The sequence below is a fragment of the Gadus chalcogrammus genome, chromosome 20, assembly GCF_026213295.1.
Source record: "Gadus chalcogrammus isolate NIFS_2021 chromosome 20, NIFS_Gcha_1.0, whole genome shotgun sequence".
Lineage (NCBI taxonomy): Eukaryota > Metazoa > Chordata > Actinopteri > Gadiformes > Gadidae > Gadus > Gadus chalcogrammus.
Genome location: NC_079431.1, coordinates 23017059 through 23033459, shown reverse-complemented (window position 1 = coordinate 23033459; position 16401 = coordinate 23017059). Strand labels below are relative to the sequence as shown.

The window sequence follows — 16401 nt, the reverse complement described above, 5'->3', positions numbered from 1 at the left end:
AACCGGGCTGGAGGTTGTATTGATGTTGAATGTTACATTTCCTTGTTCAAGTTTTTTTTAATTAATTTTTAATGTTAAATATTCTATGTTAAATCCCAAATAAATTGTTGACATTTCTAAACACAAGCCGGATGTAAATGTATTCGTTTTCGCGGTTATTCAGCTTCTTCTCCCCTGGAAAAATACAACCGCATTGCATTGTGGTAAACGGGAGTAACATGTAGGGAACATCGTATGTACCCTATTTTAAGTCCACTATATAGTGCCCTATATAGTGGACCACTGAGAATTCGAACACCCTACAAAATGGCGTGCACCCTATTTAGTGCACTACATCCATGATAGGGAACGATTTCGAACACAGCTACTGACACGATGAAGAGGGCAAAACGGAGTGCAGTATGGAGCCACTTTAAGTTGGTTAATGACGACAAAGACGCCAAATGCACAATATGTGGAAGTATTTTAAAGTACAACTAAACGACTTTGTTGAATTACCACCTAAATGTGTCACATTCAGAAGGAATTTCAGCTTCTCAGAAGAATTGCCGCTTATCAATTAATCGATCGATAAGATGAAACAACTATCGATTAATGAATTACTCGATAATTTGCATCCCTATGTAACACCATTCCTGCTGTCGGCTCCCAGACCGTGGAGCACAGGGGAGACGTTCCCTCCAGGGCCTATGATCTCTCAGGGGCAACACACCCTTCACTTTGACCGGCAGTGGGTCTGCTTATAGGTCGGAAAATGGTCGGAATGAAGCGGCCATCGATTCTTGCCGGGTACTTTATTCTTTTACACACACCCAGACTCGATCATTACTTCACTAAACTGACATGCACGCTACCGCTCGTCCACTGCACTCTAACGCTGACGACACACACACACACACACACACACACACACACACACACACACACACACACACACACACACACACACACACACACACACACACACACACACACACACACACGCTGGGCGATATGACGATATATATCGTGAGGACGATAGAAACGTGTCTATCGTGACCTTTCTCCTCTATCTTTTCTATCGTGATAAACTTTTTTTTTCATTATTACAGCTAATATACATTTTAATATAATTTCACATCCTAATATAACATTTTGCTTTTCTTACTATGCAAACTAAGTTTATTTAACTGTAAAAAAAGAATATTAAGATAATTTTTAGAGAAGGTGGTTTTGCGGCACGACACCGCTTTACGTTACGCTGCTTTGCATCATACGTTTGCGACATGATTGACGGTGAGAGCCGGCGAAATTTAATTCTGGTTTAAAAAAAAATGAATGATGGACGCGCTGCAGGAAGGTGTAACTGTTACCACAGCCGCTGTTATACAATCCGAAACGGTTGCACAGACACAACAAACACCGCTTTTGCCGAAAAGGGGGGGCAGCTCAGTGGTTTGGCTTCATTTCGGATTTAAGCCCTCTGATACAGAACAAACGCAGCCGACATGTAAACTGTGCGATAAAGTCGTTTCCTGCGCCTGATGCGAATACTTCCAACCTCTTTTACCACCTGAAGAAAAATCACGAAGAAGAACACGGAAAACTCCCACTACTCCGATCAAAACAAACAAGGGATGGAACTGCAGGAGGCTCTGGAAAGAAATACAGCCAGCCGAAGCTAAAGGAAGCATTCGCCCAAGGCACGCAATATGAAAAGCCGTCTCAGCGACACAAGCAGATCACAGGTGCCATTTCACGCTACATCTGTAAAGGCATGGCTCCCGTTTATGTTGTCGAGAAAGACAGCTTTCGGGACCTCATCCACACACTCGATCCGAGGTACGTGATGCCCAGTCGGAAGCACTTTAGCAAAGTGGAGTTGCCTCACTTGTATGCTAGTTGTCGGGCAGAAGTGGAGAGAGAGGTATGCAGTGCAACGAATTATGCCTTGACGACGGACATGTGGATGAGCAGAGCAACACAGCCCTATATGAGTTTAACGATCCACTTCATCAAGGACTGGACCCTCCGCGGCCGCTGTCTACAGACTGTGTACTTTCCTGACGACCATACGGGAGTGATACTCGCCCAAGGTATGAGCCTGACATTGCTATGCACTTTTATGCTTTCGCAAGTTTTACTATTATTGTTTTTACTAATATGCTTACACCAATGAACTGTGTGATTGTACAGCACAAGTATGTTATTCCGAATTTCCTATTAGAGTTCTCTCCATACACTTAGGAACTAATGTCTGTAGGTTTCCGTCTCGTCATGTAATTCTAGTCACGTCACTGCCAGGGGTCCATAATTATTTATAGATATCATTCATAGATATTGTAAAACAGCATATCTGTGTTTATGGCTGTCTTATGTCAATTGTAGTGATTCTTACTTATTCTATCTGTCTGTGTCTAGGTCTGAGAGATGCCTTGGAGTCATGGGGACTGGAAGAAGGCAATCTTGTCTGTGTCACCACAGACAATGCATCAAATAACATCTGTGCCATGGACCTGAATGAGTGGGAACGATTGCAGTGCTTTGGTCACCGTCTACAGCTAGCCATCGGTAAGTGTAAAACAATCTTTAAAAGGGCTTAGGGGTGGGGAACCTATGTCTCGAGGGTCATATACGGGCCTTGAGGATGTTTTCTCCGGCCCCTGACATATATTTCATGTGAAGCTGCATAACATTAAAATGGACATATTTTGTAAAGGAATCTTAGAAATTACATTTGCAATACAATTAAGTTATATTCATGGGACCTAGAGAAGGTGGGGTATATTTTAAAGGTGGCTGCAATCCTGGTTTGTGTTCATAGTACAGCCCTCGAAGGACTTTTACGGCCATTGGAGAAATTTGTAGTGGCCCCTCGAATGAATAAGGTTCCCCAGCCCTGGCTTAGAGTTAGAGTAATATTGCAAAGGGATTAGGGGTGTAAATCTCTGGTTTCATCACGATACGATATATCGATTCATTGGACAACGATACAATATTTGCCGATATCAAAAGTCTGCCGCGATACGATACGATTTGATTCAGGGGCATGCGATCGATATGAGACGATATCATATGCCCATTTAACACCACCTCTTACAATCACATCAACTCACATCAACTTAATTATAATTTCATCATTTTATTTCTTTGCTCTTCCGGATATTTAAAACAAAAACAATCCATTTTTAATACAAATAATAAAGTGCCACATAATTGCATTTAAGTGCCAAAGGTTTTTTATGGCTTAAATTAAAGAGCCTGTAATGATCTTTCATTTTGAACGTAGACCATTCCCAACCGATCTGTGTGGATAGTTTTCTTCTAAAAACAAAACATCCCTCGGAATCATCTTGGCTGTAAAGATAAGCCGTCCGTGTTGCCAGATTGGGCAAATTTTTCAGCCCGATTTGGCTACTTTTAATCACGTTAGGCTGGAAAAACGGGACGTATGCCCAATCTGGCAACACAAAACGAAACTAGACATCCTCGCGCTCACACATGTGCTCGCTGTTGCCTCATTTAACCGGTGAATGGATACGAGCGGCTTGGCGCTTTGCGCAGAAATAGTTTCACAAACACCCGCGAAAGGAGATATATAATAATAAAAGCGTGTAATACAGCGATATGCATCGATGTTTGGGCGTTGCATCGATGCAGCTGGATCGTTCGCCAATCAATCGATGTATCGATCTACATCGATGTATCGTTACACCCCTAAAAGGGATAGCAACAAAAATACAAAAATTGTAATAGTTATATTATATATTTATATTACAATACATTTATACATTTAAATAAATTAATTTAAATTCATATCATAATACCCTTACTATCTAATTTTTAAAACAATCCATAACTCATTTAAAGGGACTCTGACCTTTGTTGCATTTGAGAATTACAGCACATTCAAATCATCCCGCCTTCCTCCAATGCCCCACCCCCTAAGCGTACAAAACTAAGCGTTATTTTTTCGAGCGAGTACTGTAACGACCTCGCCGGTGACATAATGATGTCGAGTCATTAGTAGTTGAAGGTAGTTTTAATGAACCAAAACCAGGTCACTGAAACCCGTAACATTGTAACCAACGGCAGAAAACCGACACAAAACAAACCCCGGTTACCCCGGCAACCCCCAACATGGTCTCACTCGCGTGCAGGCCCCCACCCTCCTGTTCTTCCAAGGCCCTCCCCCAGCTGACCTAATGATTCGCCCCCACGCTGATTGACAAGAAGAACATTACAATACATACACATAGAACAACTGGCATAGCGGACAACGAAATATAATGTAACACATAACACACAAACTATATATATATATATATATATATATATATATATAATTTAGCAGGTGGCTCACTGTAATTTTATGGGCTTCGTGCGATACCGTTTTGAGGCCCCATGTTGAAGGACAGTGGTCCCACTGAGTATAAGAAAGGTGTATGAGCATTACAAACTGAGTAGCGGGACAACGTAGCGTCTGAGGCCGAAATGGGTCCCCTAATCGGACTGAGTGGTGCGGTTGGGTGCCAACGTTCTGGAGGTCTTCCTGTAGCTCCAGAGTAGCGGGACAACGTCGCGTCTGAGTCCGAAATGGGTCCCGTAATCGGACTGAGTGGTGCGGTTGGGTGCCAACGTTCTGGAGGTCTTCCTGTAGCTCCAGAGTAGCGGGACAACGTCGCGTCTGAGTCCGAAATGGGTCCCGTAATCAGACCGAGTGGTGCGGTTGGTTGCCAACGGTCTGGAGGTCCTGAGAATCATCCAGGGGAGCGGGACCACTTGACTTCTGAGGCCGAATCGGGTCCCCTTGTCGGACTGAATGGTGCAGTTGGTGGCCAACAGTCTGGAGGTCTTCCTGAGGCTCCAGAGGAGGGTAACTCTGTGAGTCTGAGTCCGAGATGAGTCCCCTAATCGGACTGAATGGTGCAGTTTCAGTACGCCGTGGACCACTTTGGTCTGCCATCGTCAGTCGCTACGGTCGCTACTCGCTACTGTCTGCCGTGGAATCAAAACAAACCCTCTAGTTGAGGACGCGCCTTGATGACGCGGGCCCGAATGCGCCACAAGAAGCAGACGGAAAACCTTATATATCCATGCAGCAAACAGACAGGTCTGTCGGCCAATAAGGTCATTCGGTCCGAAGAATTTTATTGGTTGAAGTTTTCACTAAATATTATGAGAGTAAAATAATTGTTTGTTTTTACTCCTGGTGGGTCTGTCTTGCATATTAGAGTGTTATTACCTTATTAATACCAATTTAACCTTATCCAAAAAAAGTGTAAAAATGCAACAAAGGTATGAGTCCCTTTAAGTGATCCATGATCATAGAAAAGAATATGCTGTCAAATATGTTATTACATCACTTTTTCTTTTGATTTCAACAGAATTCTCTAAAAAACCTCACCCCAACATCCACAAGGCAGGCTGTGGAGAGAGCAGTGGGTGTCTGCAAGAGAGTGGTGAGTGCCTTCTCCAACTCTTGGAAGAGGAGAAGGGAACTGGCCAAAGCCCATTCAGCACTGGGCTTGCCTCACCACCAGTTAATCACGGAAACACCCACCAGGTGGGGGTCCCGCCAGCAGATGGTTGCACGGTACTTGGAGCAGGAGAAAGCCCTTTCACAGGTCCTCCTTGCAGATAAGAAGGTGAGATGTGGCCACTGGACATTACAGATTGAGCCCGTTTACATTACCGCAATAATTGGGTTATTGGAATATACAGATTATTAGAATAAACTGTTTATTGTCATTTACATGCAGTCTGTTGGTTGCATGTGTTACACCCAAGTGTGTGACACCAAACTGGAATTCAAAGCTTGTGATTGGCTACTTACTATTCTATAATGTCAATAACCTGATATGTCTTGAGAAATCAGTTTATTAGCCAAAAACGTAGCTGTTATAATTGGACTTCTCATAAACCGATTACTGACATAAACCGATTGTTATAAACTTTTTATTCCATTTATATGAGCACTTAAATAAACCGATTTCTCAAAAAACCTGATTATATACGGTTTACTGATGTGCTCATTGATTGTTCTCATTGTGGATGCTGATTAGATTTGCAGCCTAGATTCACTTTATTAAAGTGTCCAATATGTTTTTATTTTACTTAGGCAAGACATCTGGTTCCGAGCTGGCAAGATGTGTCAATCCTAGACTCGCTGAACAAAGCCCTGGGCCCTCTGTTTGAATTTACCGATGCATTGTCGGGGGAGAAATATGTGAGCGTATCCTTTCTCAAGCCGGTGCTGCATTTGTTCAATGATCAAATCCTCAGCCCAAAAGAAGGGGAAACGGAGCTCACCAAAGCAGTCAAAGGAGGTGTGCTCAAATACCTCAATGAGAAGTACGATGATGCAGCCACAAACAACATCCTCGACATGGCAACACTGGTGGACCCCAGGTTCAAGACAACTTACATGAGGGAAAACCGTGCGGAGTACATGAAGAACCGAGCTGTCACAGAGCTGCTGGGTATGGTGGAGGGAGCCACGGCGCCACCATTAAGTGATCAAAGAGCAGTAGGCTCCCAAGCTGCTGAAGATTACCCTCCCACAAAGAAAAAGACCTTGGCCAGCTACTTTAACCCATTGGCGCCGGATGCTGCGTAGCGCAGCATAGCCCCTCCTGCCGGTTGCTGCGTAGCGCAACATAGGCTTTCCTGCCGGTTGCTGCGTAGCGCAGCATTTTGTACACGTGCTGTTTTCATGACGAATGCAGCATATAACTCACTCTGGTTGGTTAAAAATACACATGGGGTGGGTCTTAAGGCTTTGGTAAAGATCAGGAGACCACCAGAACGAACTTTGGTTGGCTGAAAATCACGTCAATCAATCATATAGCCACGCGATATTCTATGTTTGTTTTTAGCGACGCGTCTAGCATGCGACCGAGAAGTAGCAATAAACATGGAGGATTTTGATAGCGATGGCAGTGATATTGTCATAGAATTCAAGGGATTTGAGTATGAGAATGAGGACGAGAATGATTTTGTGCCGGTTGATCCACTGGATCGGGCACAGAAGTGGGAATTTTTGGACACCGAAGGAGAGGAGGAGGATCGTCTCGCAAAGCCAGACAAAACTACAGCAAGTAGAATGAAAACAAAGACATTCTCTCGCACACCGGGGGTGAAACAACCGATCCCCTTGGATGCTAGCCCACTCGATGTGTTTTCCAGGATCTTTACCGATCAGCTGTGGGACACGTTATTGACCGAAACGAATCGGTACGCGCAACAGGTACGAGCTCATACCCCCACGACCTCAAAGTGGACCCCGGTCCCGAAAACAGAAATGAAAACATTCCTCGGGCTGTGTCTTTGCTTTGGAATTTTAAAGCTACCAGCACGCCGCGATTACTGGAGGCAAACTAAGTGGCTCTACCAAACAAATGTCAAGGGACCGTTTCGACATGATCTGGAGGTAAATATTTATGTTTTCTTTTCTTGTGCTCTCTTCCCAGTTCCATTCTCTTCTCTTAGAAAACGGAATGGCCAGTAATGATAGTGGTGCTATAGCAATTACTAATGGTGATGATGGTTGATATTGAATCAATACAATAATGTTAGTTATAAATACAATAATGGAATAATGAATAAATAGTAATACAATTATGAATAAATATAAATAACATAATACAAATAAACACAATGATGGAAATAAATGTCAGGCTCAAATTCTTTGTCATATATGCATTTTCAGATATCTCCATCTAGAAGATAACTTGGACCCTGCCTTGGATAAATCTGATAAGCTGTGGAAGATCCAGCGGTTCATGGACCTCCTCTTGCATCAGTTCCAGGCCCTCTATGAGGTCAATGGGTTTGTGAGCGTGGATGAGTCCATGGTAAAATACAAGGGACGCCTTGCCTTCCGGCAGTACCTCCCCATGAAGCCGGTGAAGTGGGGGATAAAGGTGTGGGTCATGGCAGAGAGCAATACAGGCTACGTAAACAATTTAAGTTTACACAGGGGCCATTGCAGGCAAGACCGACACAGGCCTGGCTTACCGGATTGTGTCAGACCTGGCTAAACCGTATTTTGGGTCAAACTTGTGTGTTTACATGGACAACTTTTACACCAGCGTGAAGTTGTTGCTGGATCTGCAGGTCAGGGGTGTGCCTTTACAATGCTTTGGTTAAAATGTTATTTGTTGTATTTTATATCATTGATTTATACTGTTTTTTCTTCTTAATCTTGTTTTGAGAATGTTTTTAAAATGTTGCTGTTATGGTTGTGCTCAGGGAGCATGTTTTAATAAAACCTGTAGTTCTTACCTTTACAATGCTTTTTATTTCATGTTTCTAGGTGCTCCAGAGGTTTAGATATTAAGGTTTAGGTAGACGTTGACAATTCTTACTCTTTTCTCAGAAAACCCTCAGGAAATGAGGTTCTTTTTCCTAGAATAGCATAGGATTTTAGCAGCCGTTTTTAGCAGGCGTTTTAGGCATAAATGGGTTAAGAAGGCAGTTCAAGCCAGCGCCCACACCCGCCTGCGCAACAGAGAAAGCATCGAACTGGAGGTCGCCATGTACCTCCAGGCACCTGGGCCTGCCTCAGAGGCAGAACCACTGGAGTGGTGGAAGCAGCACGAGGTTACTTTCCCATCTGTGGCTAGGCTCGCCAACAAGTATTTATGCCATTTATTCCAGCCACTAGCTCTTCGTCGGAAAGGGCATTCAGTGCAAGTGGAAATATTATAACTTGCAAGAGGTCTTGTCTGAAACCAAACACCGTAGACCAACTGGTGTTCCTTGCACTAAACCTGTAATGTTGACATATGTTACTACCTCTTTAAATTGTTTGTTTGTTTGTGTTGTACTGTTTGTGCTTTATGTTTGCACATTTGTTCAATTAGGCCTAATGCTTTAAACAGAGTTCTGTTCAAACCTGTCCCGATGTTTACAATTTTTATACAGGACAGGGGTTGGACAAAATAACAGACGCCTGTCATTTTAGTGTGGGAAGTTTCATGGCTCAAGAGGACCAGCCTGTTGGCCAATCTTCATTAATTGCACATTGCACCAGAAAAGTGAAATTTGAAGGTTCAATTAGCAGTGTAAGAGCACAGTTTTGCTCAAAATGTGAGCACCTTACTGTTGCAATGTGCAATTAATGAAGATTGGACAACAGGCTGGTCCATTTGAGCCATGAAATTTCCCACACTAAAATGACGGGTGTTTCAGTTATTTTGTCCAACCTCTGTACATGTTGCACTACAATGTTGCAGAGTTAAGATTTAAAAAAAAGATGCACTTTTATTTTTTGTTTGTTTATTTGTTAATTCTCGTCTCAAACCTGAAGCGTGTGCACTTAAGTGAAGTGAATGTATTAATTGCCATATGATGGTTACTGTACTACCTCTACACACAGTATAATTTATTCTGAAGGAAAACCAAAGTGAAGGCTACTGCACTTGTGTGTGTGCACTATACACAGTATAATTTATTCTGAAGGAAAAAAAGTGAAGGCTAATGCACGTGTGTTGTACACACACACACACACACACACACACACAGTAGCCTTCACTTTTTTTCCCTTCAGAGTAAATTATACTGTGTGTTATAGTGTGTTCTGCTGTGTTCCATGTTTTTAATTTGTGTGCAGCAATTGAATGAACATGTTTCCCTTGTGATGCTGAAAATAAAGAGAACAACTGAAATCTGCGTAATTGTGGTACAGGTCGTGATGGATCACAGTCACACTTTTAAGTACACCCCTATCCAGTAGAGCAAGAGGGCATATCGTGATATATATCGCTATCGTGATATAAAATAATCCATATCGTGATATATGTTTTTTTCCCATATCGCCCAGCCCTAACACACACACACACACACACACACACACACACACACACACACACACACACACACACACACACACACACACACACACACACACACACACACACACACACACACACACACACACACACACACACACACACACACAGTAGCCTTCACTTTTTTTCCCTTCAGAGTAAATTATACTGTGTGTTATAGTGTGTTCTGCTGTGTTCCATGTTTTTAATTTGTGTGCAGCAATTGAATGAACATGTTTCCCTTGTGATGCTGAAAATAAAGAGAACAACTGAAATCTGCGTAATTGTGGTACAGGTCGTGATGGATCACAGTCACACTTTTAAGTACACCCCTATCCAGTAGAGCAAGAGGGCATATCGTGATATATATCGCTATCGTGATATAAAATAATCCATATCGTGATATATGTTTTTTTCCCATATCGCCCAGCCCTAACACACACACACACACACACACACACACACACACACACACACACACACACACACACACACACACACACACACACACACACACACACACACACACACACACACACACACACACACACACACACACACACACACGCAGTAGCCTTCACTTTTTTCCCTTCAGAGTAAATTATACTGTGTGTTATAGTGTGTTCTGCTGTGTTCCATGTTTTTAATTTGTGTGCAGCAATTGAATGAACATGTTTCCCTTGTGATGCTGAAAATAAAGAGAACAACTGAAATCTGCGTAATTGTGGTACAGGTCGTGATGGATCACAGTCACACTTTTAAGTACACCCCTATCCAGTAGAGCAAGAGGGCATATCGTGATATATATCGCTATCGTGATATAAAATAATCCATATCGTGATATATGTTTTTTTCCCATATCGCCCAGCCCTGACACACACACACACACACACACACACACACACACACACACACACACACACACACACACACACACACACACACACACACACACACACACACACACACACACACACACACACACACACACACACACACACACGCAGTAGCCTTCACTTTTTTCCCTTCAGAGTAAATTATACTGTGTGTTATAGTGTGTTCTGCTGTGTTCCATGTTTTTAATTTGTGTGCAGCAATTGAATGAACATGTTTCCCTTGTGATGCTGAAAATAAAGAGAACAACTGAAATCTGCGTAATTGTGGTACAGGTCGTGATGGATCACAGTCACACTTTTAAGTACACCCCTATCCAGTAGAGCAAGAGGGCATATCGTGATATATCGCTATCGTGATATAAAATAATCCATATCGTGATATATGTTTTTTTCCATATCGCCCAGCCCCAACACACACACACACACACACACACACACACACACACACACACACACACACACACACACACACACACACACACACACACACACACACACACACACACACACACACAGGTGACAGTGTCACGGGGGATTTTTTTTTGATTGTAATATGCAAATGACACTAGTCTGAGCGTGACTTAACAAAACTCAGCATACTTTATCAAAAATCAATGTCAAAACATCCTTGAGGCTTATAAAAAATATTTTATTTACAACTGTCACAAAAGAAATTCTTCGGAAAACCTGGCTCGACAGAGCCGCAACTCGCAATCAGAGTTATGGTACCACGACGCTCACTTTAGATTAAATTAGTTGAACCAGGTTTTCCGCTTTAGGTTCAATGCGCGTTCACATAAAAGGGGCGTTTATCGCGTCATTTGACTCACCCTTACACAAAATGAATCGAGCGAGAGCGGTGTATTTCACCCAAGGCGAGCATTGAATTATTATGAACTTGTACGAGGAATTCAAAGTTCAAATCACAGCCAAGGGGAACACGGTTGCCCATAATATGGCTAGGGTGGCGTGCTGGCAAAAAATAGCCGACCGTGTTATTTCGTAAGTGAAATGATTCTGCATTTGTCTAAAAAATATCATGTATTATCATGCGTTTTACCCCCATATGTGGTGCCAGCACACTCCTACGAACATGGGGCCAAGTCAAAAATAAATATAAAAATATTATTCAATGTGGTAAGTTGTAAGCATCCATTTGAATAATTTCAGGTGAATCTAGCCTATGATTTGCAATGGCCAAGGCTCCAACCTTTAATCTCATGTTGATTACCTGTAGCAAATAAAAAGAAAACACAAATTAATACCGCTCCACCGCCCTTCACCACTTCGGAGGAGCTGGCTCTCACCAATATCGAAGGTCGGCCGATGATGGTGGAAGGGGGGATGTCCTCTGACCCCACTGCCTCGACATCCAAGGCGTTTGTAATGAGTATTCATGTATTGGCAAAGGACATAAATAATTGTCTTGCCAATCAAATGTGAAATGATTGAGGGTAAAATAATTGTGTCATTTTTAGTTGTAGGTAACATTATTTTGGAAGAGCCGCCGACAATCAATCTTCAATCAGAGGTATATAACTATCAAAGCAAAGTATCACGTATTCTTCTAAATGTTTAATTTTTGCAAAGAATGTCTAGGTTTCCCTGATTCTTGCAGGAGACTGTCGCCCTGTGACTCCAGTGCGACTATGGAGGTGATTCTTTTTAACAATTCTCACAGCTATAATAAAAAATGCCTAGGCCTACATAGCAGTTATGTAAGGGATAATGGACAACACGGCACTTGACGATAGGTTAATGTACGTTGAACGTGCGGGGCCACCTTCGAACTTGAAACACAGACACACTGCGCAACAGTAAGTGCACAGCTTCTTTGTGTAGCATTGCCTACATACGGTCCAACGAGGACGATCAAATAACGAATACCCTCTGATGAGAATCTGCATCTCTCATAAAGAATATCGTCAGACAATGCCGAGGGATCGGTCTGTCCCGAAAAACCCTCTGTCTCCGGAGAGACGCCTGTACGATAAGTGCGCCGTGGTCCACGGGAACACCCAAAAATGGTGACTCCATTGTCGGAGGAGGGGCTAGGAAAATGCGCACGCCGATTTAAGTAGCCGATCTCCGGCTAGACTAAGCTGAAAAGCGGGTCCCGACCAGGTTTGGTTGCGAGCATAAGTCCCCATGGTGGACGAGTGTTTTGCAAGCTTGGACGAGTGTTTTGCAAGCTTCGGCGATTGTCGCCGAAAAGCGACAAGTTTGCAGCTTTGACACACACACACACACACACACCCTAGTTTCCGAGTTTGAGGGGGAGCACAATACTGGAAAGCCAGCAACAGGAAGGGGAGGAGTAGCGGTGGAATCCGACGCTAGCGCTATTGACACTGTCCATTTCCGCTCAGCCAGACTAGCCTAACTATACACAATGATTACGTTTGCCTTTCAAAAAAAATTAAAAAGGTTTTTCTTTAAAACAAAGGGTTGTGGGAGCTCTTTTGGGGACTTTTTTTTAAGATAACTAGCTCTATATCCTGCGGATTTTAACATGGATTTAAAAACGGGATTACTATTTTTAACTGACGGGACTTTGTACACCGTCCGGTTGAGTGATTACTACCGCTGCTTTGAAAGACTGTTGATGCACGTGGTGCCGATTCCGAGCTGGCTGTTAGTCTGGCTGAGTGGAAATGGACAGCGTCTATAGTTCAGCGTCGGATTCCACCGCTTCTCCTCCCCTTCCTGTTGCTGGCTTTACCGTATTGTGCTCCCCCTCAAACTCGGACACTAAGCAGTATGGCGAGTTTTGAAGATGACTTTGACGGCGCTGTAAAGCTAGCATGTTTGGCTCTTTCCGTCGAAAATTACAAAGAACTTCATAAGATTTGCTTACAGCATTTGCGGAGGAAGAAAGATGTTCTTGCCGTTTTAACCTAAAAATGTTAAAACGTCTGTCGTTTTGATGGGTCCCGTGAGCTCCTCAAGGGCCAAAGTGTATGGTGTCTTGACATCATTGTGAGAAAGAAACAAACGATGTTTGTTCTTTTTATCTATAAAAGGATCTTCGCATAGGCGACATACATCTTTAATCGTTTTTTTGCAGCGTTTGAGGTTGGGATTGAGCCATCTCTCTGACAGCCTCTAAACGTCATGACGTTCCATCAAAATAATTTCCCCCCAGCCCTATTTTGCATGGACACCGCTGAGGCTTCTCGGGTTTAGCCCCGCCCTAGAAGATTGTGATTGGTTTAAAGAAATAAATACAGGCTAGCCCAGTTCCCCCCCGGATAGACGGCTCTAAATAGCGTGGTTCCAGACCATTCTACTTGGTGTAGTTTGGTCTGGCTTTGCGAGACTAGCTGGCTGTAAACAGTGCGGCGCCTACGAGTGACGCATTAATCGCGCGACAACGAATCGATGACCAAATTCGTTGCCAATAGGGCCTAAAAAAAAAAAAGTTTGGTTCCTGTTGGTTGTCAGTTGAGGTCATGGGTAGGTAGGGAATTAATTATTATTATTTATTTTTTTTCCAGCAGTAGCGAATGATAGGTAGGTTGTTTTCATTTAAAAACGAGAAAATTCGCTCATCCTTGTACAGAATGAAGAGGTGCTGTACCAAAACGTAATTATAGTTTGCATAAAAAAATAAAAAAATACTTTTTTTTTTATAAAGCTCATAAAATAATTTGGGTCGCACATAAATTGACAGGGTCGGTCGGAAACCGGAACCAAACAAAAAAATTTTTAGGCCCAGGCCCGTCACAATAACAAATTTTGCTGTGCGATAATTTTCCCTGAAATTACTGCGATAAGCGATAATAATCCCGTTTTGAGACCATTTTCAACTAATATAATGATAATAGCATAATAATGCAAGTAGACCTACACCCTTTGAAAGATCATAAAACTTTTATTTCTAAAGAATATTTAACACTGGAGGACATTTTAAACATCCAAAATAAATAAACAAAACAACCAAAAACAATAAATAAAATCGACTGTCTTTTAAAGAGTGATATATTCCTTAACAGGCAAAACTGGTATAAGGACCTTTGGACCATATATGGTCACGCTCATATAAGGGGTCATGTTTGAACTTGACCACATATCTGTATTGGCAGAGTATAAAGGGATGTCTTTGATCTCCTTTAGTATGTTGTCTTTCACACTGTTGTACAGTTGTGGAATTGCCGTTTGTGACACGTATGTTCTCCCAGGCAATTCGTACTGGCTGTCAAAGGTTTGCAGCATTCGTCGAAATGCCGCTTTTTCAACGATACTAAAGGGCAGCATATTGCTAGCAATGAAGCGAACTACACTGAGTGCGCACCATTTTGCACTGTCCCGTTTATAATTCGTTTGTGGACTGAACGTCCCATTTTGGACTGTCGGGAAGACGAAGACGCCCCTTCTGTTGTGGTTTTTTTCCCCAGCTGGGAAAATTGCATCGGGTGATTGTGCTTTAGGTGAAGTTGCATGTTCGATGTATTGGTTACCATTGTTTTCCAACAAATACGACATACCGGCTCGCACAGGTTAAGTGGTTCACCATGGTCATTCGGTTTGAATCCGAAGTGGTCCCACACGGCAGCTGTCGCGTTCGCCTTTCCAACCAATTCCATCTTCTCCGTCCAAATCTCAACTATCTCTGCCCTCACGGTGCTCTCATGCTGCACTCGCCAGGGGTCCGCCTCCATAAACAAAGACAATGCGGCTGACTAGTGACACGTCACGACACGCAACAACGTCTCCTCATTGGGCTATAGCCTCAATGCACGTCACAATTCCGGGTTTGGCTATACCGGCAAACCAACTTCCGGTGAGGTGGACGGCACTTGGCGACAAACGACAGACACAATACAACAAACATGGCCCTCTTCTATACTCGGTGTCTTCAAGACCTACCTCGTCTGAATATTAACGATGTGGACAGACTAGTGAAGAAGTCTTGCACCACTCCCTCCAGTAAACGGGAAAAGGGATTTAAGATGTATATCGCCAGCTACATTGATAATTACGAGGGTAAGTCATTATGTTGAAATTTTACATTAGGCTGAAATGTTACATTAGGCTACATTGTAATAGCTTCTAGCTGGCGTTGATGTTAAATGAACGATTAGACGGCTAACGTTAACGTTCGGTTAACGTAACGGTTAACATTCGTTGTTTTGATCGACTATGACTGACAGACTTGTCAGCTAATATTAAGTTTGAGTTTGTTTTAGATACTGTCAAGGTATTGTGCAAAATGTAACGTTATAGTATTGTGTGTTCGTCTTCTTCCTTCCTCACAGTGTCATTGAGAGACAAGGTGACAGGAGAGATCAGCGTGAGGGCAGTCTGTCATAGATCAATGAGGAAAAGTGAAAACCCACACGACTTAAGAGTAGGGTCATTGTTAGGGCAATGGTTAGGTTTGACAAACTGATAGTTACCTGTCAGCTAAATTAAAGCACACATATCATATCTGCTATCTTAAATTAAGCCCCTTTACCCCTCCCTACATACACAGCTTGTTGCCTTATCTCAACATGCATACAGCACACTGCCCCCATAACCACCACTTCCATCACTCCCCTGTAATCATCCCTGGATGCTCCTTGTTGGGTTAGGGTTGGGTTAGGGTTATCCAACGCTAAACAAATGCCCTGTATCATGTGTACATTTTCATATTTTTGTGTGAACTTCATAGAACAGCCTACAGTAATGTATTTCTTGTTAGCCTAATG

General features: G+C 42.8%; 1 protein-coding gene across 1 annotated transcript; it reads left to right on the top strand.

Moving 5' to 3' along the window:
• Positions 1 to 7256: 7256 nt before the first annotated feature.
• Positions 7257 to 8441, top strand: LOC130373892 (piggyBac transposable element-derived protein 4-like). The gene is made up of 2 exons (XM_056580547.1): positions 7257 to 7411; positions 7691 to 8441. The coding sequence occupies exons 1-2, from the start codon at positions 7380 to 7382 to the stop codon at positions 8019 to 8021; spliced, it is 363 nt and encodes a 120-aa protein (XP_056436522.1). The 5' UTR covers positions 7257 to 7379; the 3' UTR covers positions 8022 to 8441.
• The last annotated feature ends 7960 nt before the right edge of the window (positions 8442 to 16401 follow it).

Coding starts and splice junctions, on each gene's coding strand:
- LOC130373892 (XM_056580547.1), top strand. CDS start 7,380: ATGTCAAGGGACCGTTTCGACATGATCTGGAG. Junction 7,412..7,690: donor CGTTTCGACATGATCTGGAG/GTAAATATTTAT, acceptor ATGCATTTTCAG/ATATCTCCATCTAGAAGATA.